The 8,036-nt window shown below is 45.1% G+C and overlaps 1 protein-coding gene across 4 annotated transcripts in view; it reads right to left on the reverse strand.

Annotated features, from left to right (window-relative positions):
• Positions 1 to 8,036, reverse strand: part of LOC102374615 — an 80,522-nt gene that overhangs the window by 62,916 nt on the left and 9,570 nt on the right. For 2 of the 4 annotated variants that reach the window (XM_025193647.1, XM_025193648.1), the window contains exons 1-2: positions 5,308 to 5,416; positions 2,931 to 3,407 (exon numbers count right to left, since the gene is read on the reverse strand). In XM_025193647.1, the coding sequence (XP_025049432.1) occupies positions 2,931 to 3,031 (101 nt within the window). In that variant the 5' untranslated portion in view covers positions 3,032 to 3,407; positions 5,308 to 5,416. Of the gene's footprint in view, positions 1 to 2,930; positions 3,408 to 5,307; positions 5,417 to 6,531; positions 6,551 to 8,036 lie in introns of those variants that run through there. The other 2 variants (XM_025193646.1, XM_025193645.1) reach the window with 2 other exon arrangements.

Here is an 8,036-nt window from a genome sequence, read left to right on the forward strand (position 1 = left end):
GCTTCTGAGGGTGCTCAGGAACTGGTAGAGTGAGACCCAAAGTCTTCTGCTTTTATCACACCATCCCAGAGCCCTTAGAAACTTCACCACATCAAGATATATGTTATGTGGTTTGGCATGTTGTACAGTGGTGGTGACTGCAGACAGATCTATCTACAAGCATGTCAGAACTCCCCTGTCATTAGTTTCCCCTAATTTACAGAGGGAGCAAACAAATGAATGCAGAACCCATGACAGCATCTTCTATGTATGACTCAAGGGCTTCTTCCAGGGAAAAAAGGGCACATAACCACAGCAGGGAATCTTGATGTGAAGACAACCACAACACTTTGCTGTTGCAGACAGCCTGGTGCCAGTGGGCAGACACTTGGCCACAGGAGACACCAAGAAGCCACAACTGGAACCATATTTCTGTTGTATGTCACCATCCCTAGCAGTGCCCCACGCTGCATTTATTCTGAACCACAAAGAGCAAGGAAGAGCCAGTGATTGCTTGGAAGCAAACGCCAAGGAATTCTCTGCTGTGTCCTTAACCCACCCAGCACTGCAAACTATGATGGTGAACAATGAGGCAGGTTCATTTGCAGTTGTGTAGATGACTACCAACACCCTGCTAGGGTTGGGTACACTAGAGACAAATGTCAGTTCAGCTGCAGGAGGGAGGCTAATGCTTGTGATCTCAGCTTTCTGGCTGTGTCTCTCTCAATTTCATGAGACGCAGCAGAAATTCAGGCAGGTAGCTCACGCTGATTGACAGAAGCAGCATGGACTAAGCTGCTAGTCACAGCTTTTCTGTCCTCACAGACCAGCTCTTCAGAGCACACTCACTGCTCCAGACCAGTAGGAAGAGGAGATCTACCAGCAGGGATCTACTGTGCAGTCTCTTTGAGAGCACTTGATTTGCAGATCATTGAAAGAATGGATTGTTGTAATCGCTCTTTCAAACCTAGGATTCTCTATATAGCAGTGGAGGAAGTTAGGATTTCAATTACATGCACACTGACTCTTGTCAACATGTACTGTTGACATAGCATTTGCTATCCCAGCTGTCCAGAAGCATGCAGAGCTGGCCTTAGGGGTGGGCAACGTGAGCAACCACCCAGGGCACTGTGCACATACATGTGAGCAACTTGCACTCACAGCGGCACTCTCCCCAACCCCAGGAAGGAGGAACGGTGCCTAGCCCACCCCCTGCTTCCAGAAACTGCTTAAGAGGAGCCAGGCCGGCCAGTGTGGGCAGCAGTAGTGTTGCCTGCCTGCCCACCTGGTGCACTATGCCGCTCTGCCTCCCCACCAGACTGTGCCCCATGCCTCTGCCTGAAGCAGTGCTGCTGACAAGTTTGCCCAGAATACCGTTTTCTCTAAAGCCATCTCTAGGAGCACGTGCATGGCTGTGGAGTTCACCTGAGAACAAATCGAGGTTCAGGAGACTGAGACTAGATGGTTGTATACAAAAAAGGAGAGTTTAATTTGTTGCCAGTTGGGATCTGGGTAGACAGCTCTAGATGGAAGCTTCCACTGTCCTGGCTTCTGAGAAACCAAAAGGAAATTTAGTTTCACAAAAACAAAAGAAACACATCAGCTAATTAAAGTATAGGCTGTTGTAGCCTACAGTTCAACACATTTATGGAAATGTATGCTTGAACTAGAACAACTAGTGGCCAATGCAAAATGGTGCAGACACAGACAATGCATGTAGCACATTTAGAATCACTTGCACTGTTCCACTGATCACTGCCTTCACCAGGTGCTGCTTCTACCCTGGGGTGCCCCAAACACATTCAGTCCTGGGTACCCCCAACACACTACCTTTTTTTCCTACCCAGGCGTATGAGCATCACTTTAAACCACTCCAGGATTAAATATGATATTTCTCTGCCTGTTCTTAAGACACAAAGGCACTCATTCTGACTTACTGCATGTGAAAGCAGCACCTAACTTGGAGGCAATAGGCCTTCTGTGTTATGAAGACCAACTTTACCCTTTGATCTCTTTAAAGAACCACGCCATTACCCCAGCTGGCCAGGACGTTAAGAATGTTTTTTTGGAATGGCTTTAACATTCCTTTCTGTAAAAGTGTCATTTCAGACACTTGACTATTTTTGCTGTTTACAGAGGTGTATGTACAACCAAAGGGCTTGCAGTGTAACTCCTGCCTCAGTCACCTGAACAGTACTGGTCTGTTGAAGAAAGGGAAGCAAGTTGTCAAGCTGAGTAAAAGCCTGACATCTCTTCTTCAAGTCACAATATGAACCATCAGGGAGGGTCTATCAGGAAAGGCTCTTTACTAGGACAGCAGCACTACCCGTACGACATCCATTTAACAACCACTATATATTTGAACAGGACAGATGTTCTTTGAGAAGAACACTATTTGAACAGATGTTAAGAGGAATGTCAACTCATGGAAAGCAAGATAATCCCAAGGAGGCCTCATGCATTTAGAAATAATTAAAGAGGGACTTCAAATCTTACCTCAGCAGTTGCAGATGTAGTTTTACCAACACTCTTCCACTGGACTTACCCCCTCCCACGTTTCTATCAATCTTTGTTTAGCACCTCAACTGACTGAAAAAGCTAACATGCAAGACTTTTCCTATTGCAAAAAGAGCCAACGGCAGGCCTACAATAAGGATTTCAGCCACCATGCTTGCAGCTCATCTATGCTGGATTGGTAAAGTCATTATACAGTTATTTTTCCCTAGTATTTTGCTCAAGCTGTGCCTGTAAAAATCAGACTAAAACAGTGGTACCAGCCTATACTAGGCATAAATATCCTAAAGGCTTTAGACAAAGCAAAGTATAGAAGAGGCCTAAGAAATGTAACTTTCCACAGAGCTTGAGCTCTTCTTTTCTTGCCACTAGGCAAGCAGGCAGATGTATTTTGCAGTAGCCAAGCATCAAGTGCTTTGGGAATGTCTGTTGCTTACCTGACCCTCTCCTCTTCTGATCTCTTTAGCTCTGCATCCCGCTGGAGCACCTTCATTATTGCCTCCTGCTCCTCCTCTGTTAGGAAGCCTAAGTCGATCATCTTGACAGCTTCAAAAGAAATCAGAGAAACCTAAAGTCCCACTTGGTTGGAGGTGGAGAAGAATGACTGAATTTGTAGTCTGTTTTAAAAAATGCAAAGGAACTGAGGTCTCAGGTCTGTACGGTTCACCAGCACTAGATTCTTTGGGACCACGTTGCAGTCAGAGGTCTGAAAAGCCTTGAATTTTGCAGTTTGCTCAAAGAAGAACGTGCATGTGCCTTTCTCGGTAAGAGGCTCTCAACAGGGTGCCGCATTCCTGATTGTTCAGATCACACAAGCATTATGGAAGTTCCCATCTCTCAGCTCTCTCTCGTGAAGAAGTTCCTTGACCCAGCACAGACTGTTAATCCAATGGCAAGAGGCATTCAAACATTACCTACAAGTAAAAACACAAGGAAGAATAAGGTCTGATATTTTGACTAAGGGAAGCGCATTAGGTTTGCCCTCCCCCGCCTACCCCCCAATATAGCTAACAAGTTGTTCAGTGCAAAAAAAAAAAAAAAAAAAAAAAAAATGATACTTCAAAGTTAAAATGGTCACTTCAAGTCAAACCTGTTTAGCAGCTTCTTCAGGAAAATGGTCATTAAACTATATTCCTGCCCAATGCCATGACACACACATGAAAAGACAGAGCATCGAGTTCCACATAGGTATGATTTTTTTTTTTTTAATCTAGGGAAGAATTGAAAATAGAAAGGGTACATTGCAGAGAAATTATTCATCACACCCTGCCATCCAAACACACGGACTTGGGTATACTGCATCGTCTCAATTGCCTCAAGATTTTCCAGGTGATTTGGGGCACATCAGTCAAACTCCATGCCTCAAGTCTCTCTCATCTGTAAAACGAAGATTTGTGCCAGGTAGCTGAGGGACAATTTGTTTTCATTTGCAAAGATCCTCAAGAAAAAGGTGTTGGCAGGCGGGGAGATGAAGCAAGATGTATTACCAACCCCAGTATTAAAAATATCAGGTGCCCAAGAATAAGTTAGCGTAGATATATTTGAGAATTCTTTTATTTACTTTCTGATTTTGTAACCTTCACAGTGAATTGCATCACGCTTTTGAGCTGTTCTCTGCACCCAGAAGAGCTAGACATTTGCTTTTATTTTTAGATGAAAGCAGAGATTCTCATGAATCCAGGAACTGGGGCTTTAAGAAAACACATTATGGCAGATGTGACATGAGATACGAGTCAGAAATGGTACAAAACTTCCCTCCTCTCCTCCCTCTTCCAGTATGGTCTTGGGTGACTAACTGCTGGGTAGTATCAATCGCACCAGCATGGCAAATTTGTCATGCTACACTGCAAATGAATCATCCATGACATGCATTATTCAAGATAACGTAAGATTTATGTTCATTAGACCAGGAGTGCTCAACCCCTGGCCCATATCCAGGCTCCGATGCCGTGACATACATCCCGCAAGGCTCCCCAAGGATATGTGGGGCACTCTGCAGGCCAGGGTCCTGCATGCTAGCTTGTGCATGCAGGACAGCATAGGTCCCAATCCTGGCATGGTGAGGGGTCCCTGGAGCCTGGCCCTGACATGGGGGCCTGATCTGGCCTTCAGACTAGCCCCGTGCCATTCATCTGGCTGGTAGAGCCAAAAGCGAGTACCCCTGAACTAGACCAGCCTGTGTTAGTGCCATAAAATGGCCAATTCCCGCGTCTCTTTCCTATACTCTTTCCTCTCACCCCCCCCAACACTGTACACTGCTGTAAGCTATGAAGTTGTCATAGTTCTGTATGGGCTGTAACAATAGAAGGTAACATTATAAAGTGAAAGCAGTTTCCAAGTCCAAGACTTGCATGTTCTGAGGTTAGAGAAGAGGAGACAAAACAACCAAGACCCCAATGAAATCCTCAGGAGGCTACTCAGACAGAGGCAGATCCAGAAGGGATGCAGCAACATGGTTGCACCCTGCCTTGGTTACATGCCACATGCACAGTGACCTCTGATCTCACCCGTGCATTAGCCGCAGCTCTTGCTGGAGTGCTGCATGTGCCACGAGCTCCGAGCCCACCAGCTGGCTGGCACAGGCTGAGCCCACCAGCTGCTGCTCGAAAGCAGACACTGAGTACCACTGCTTGTCCCCTCTCCAATTTTTTCCTGCTGCTGACAGGGAAGAGGGAAAGCAGGGGTGGCAGCGTCAGCCCCTGCTTCCATGCAGCTCTGGAGACCAGGGGGTGAGCACTGCTGCCATTGCCTCTTTTCTCCCAGCTCCCGAATTCAGTTTCAGGGAAGGGAAGGGTGAACAGCTGTGGCACTTACCCCTGCACTCCGAAGCCGCCAAAAAGCAGATACTCCAGACAGACCCCACAGGGATTGACCAGTCAGGGAGCTCATAGACCTCACAGAGCTCCGATCAAGAGCTGTGCCGAGATGTTGGTGAGCTCTAAGAGCTCACTGCACTGGCATCCAGGACCCTGGCAAGGGGTGTGTGGCATGCACCACACTGTGGGAGGGGCTGTGGCTGCACCCCCACTGCAGAGATCTTGGATCTGTTCATGCAGACAGCAACGGTTATCTACTTGGGTGGAAAGCAGACTCCTCCCTTAGGATAGCTACACCAATGAAACAATTATCACCAAAACATTCTGGGCTTCCTTCCACCCTCCCCACATCTCCTTGCACTTTAACACAAACATCTGGCACTTTAACTACATCTGTGGCATTTTAACTAAACCACATCATGTGACTGACCACCCTGTTTGTTCACTGTAGCAATGTAATCTGGAAACAGCTCAGATATGAGATTATAGCAAAATAATCTTGTTGGCATTACACAAAGGAAAAAATTCATGTCAACAGATAACCCATCTTGTTGCAGATGGGTGAAAGGCACCAGGCACTAAGTTAATCCAGGCTATTATTCAGAAAAGTGACATTAGACTGCCATAATTTATCCTGTCAAAATTTTTCATCTCAGTTTTGTTCCAAAGTTTTTATAATAGCAAGAACTAACAACCTGCAATATAGAAGTTCAGTCTTTTACTGCTATCACTAAGCAAGTGTAGCAGCCGGAATTAAGCTAACAATTCTGCTCACAATGCACTGAGGTACAAGACTCAGTTGGTTTGGCTCGACTAATCACGCTAAAGTTCCCTTTCCACGCTGAAACTAGCAGATTGAACATGTTCTTCAAGTCCTAAAGGAAGATGGTACCATTTTACAGGCATTAGTCTGATCAGATTTCCACTTTATAATCAGTGGGCAATCTAAAGGGATTGATGGAAGTCTTTTAGGTTGTATATCCTTCCGTTAGTGACCTGGACAGAACTTTTTTTATTAGAACACTTAAATCTAAATCCACCCCCTCCCTCCCCCCACACAATCTGAATTTCCATTCTTTAAGTGCAAGCCAGTACCCAAAAGTGCTCGGTCCAGCTCCAGCTACTGATGTCAAGAAGCAATGCTGATCATATTTACTGTTCTCCACTCAAGTGGAGGAATAAACAAAGATGATCAGCTTTAGTTATCACAGATGGAAAGTACCTGTCATAATATATCAGCCATGTCAGCATTTCCACTGTTAACCCAAGCCTTGGCCACTGGCTTACTGGCAAGTGCATATCTGCCAAAAGTAAAAGCAAATTACATTGTAGTCAAGAATCTCAGACAGCTCCTGGATGGAATTATCAGGTAATTGTCATGTAAATCAGTTATGCCTGCTTCAGGCCAAGAAATATCTTTAGAAGGCAGCCAAAGGAAGAGGTGTTACCTTAGGAAGTCATTATGTATCATTAAGGTATGAAAAGGGAAGCAGAGGGCCCCGTACTCAGCAAGTTGAGTTCTGTCTTGCCTTCCCAGAAGCTGCTGAACTTAGTTAAAATAGTGGAAGCCAGGACCTCTGCCCTCCCCCAAAATAAACACTGGTTCTGGCAAGGCCTGAATCATGCCGTCCTGCTCAGCTCTTCGAGCACAGGCTTAGCTCTCAGTAACTACAAGCCATACACAAAAGCAAAACCCCACTACGTCACGCTCTATTCTTAGAGGAAACAAAATACTGGTAAATCTCCATACAAAGATACAGCATAATTGGATGTGCTTCCCTGAACTGGATTAGTTTATCCTGTTCTTACTTACAGGAAATAGACCCAGAACACCCCCTACTAAAACATACCACTGGAAACAATGAGCATCTGCAGGGTATTTTGCTTTCTTAGTACCTCCCAAATCCATAGCCCAGTAATCAACAAAGTTTTCCAGAGGCAGGCAGGCATCTTTCCAGCTTGAGTCAAAGATGGACTGACACTAGGACCTGGCTACTGCTGCCGCCACTTCTTCCCACTGCCTAGCTGTGGTGCCCTGCTCTAGTCAATGGCCAAGCACCTCCTTTGCTGAAGATGCTGCCAAGGTGGAGGCTCAAACCCCTGGTCACTCAGTACTCGGGTCAACAACAGCATGACACATCAGTAAAGGAGTGGTCATGGCATACTCAAGGGTCCAATTTATTGAAATCACCAAATTGATTAGTTTTAAGTAACCAGTGATAAAGAGAAAGTAGATTTGTAACATCTGATTTTCCCCAGCAGCTTGCTTGCTGGACACATGCCAATCACTAACTGAAACTAGCACATAATACATCCTTTTATGCTTAGTCTAGAAACTGTGTAAAACTCTTTTCTGTGCACATGGCCAAGTTTGTGGCTCTTCAGGACAGGTTAGGGCAGGGCTTCAATTTGCTGCTAAACACACAAGGCATTTATTCCAGTAGCAAATCATAAAACGTTGAGCTTATGTGCACCATAATTTAAAACTAGATTTCTAAATTCAATGCAGTGTCAAAATACTGTCATATCTGTATCAAGCCACTGCTTTTGCTAAAAACCGTTATTTGTAATAGAAAAAAAAAAGAGGTTGGGAGGAGGTGTGGGGCGGGGGAACGTGAGTAACTGCCTAATATTTGATGCAGGTAAAATAATCCCCAGCTCTTCATTTAGTGTTGTAGTTTAATCTTTCCCTTTCTACTCAAGCTTGTTTTAAAATAATCCTTTCTA

The sequence above is a fragment of the Alligator sinensis genome, unplaced genomic scaffold, assembly GCF_000455745.1.
Source record: "Alligator sinensis unplaced genomic scaffold, ASM45574v1 scaffold523_1, whole genome shotgun sequence".
NCBI classification, from domain to species: domain Eukaryota; kingdom Metazoa; phylum Chordata; order Crocodylia; family Alligatoridae; genus Alligator; species Alligator sinensis.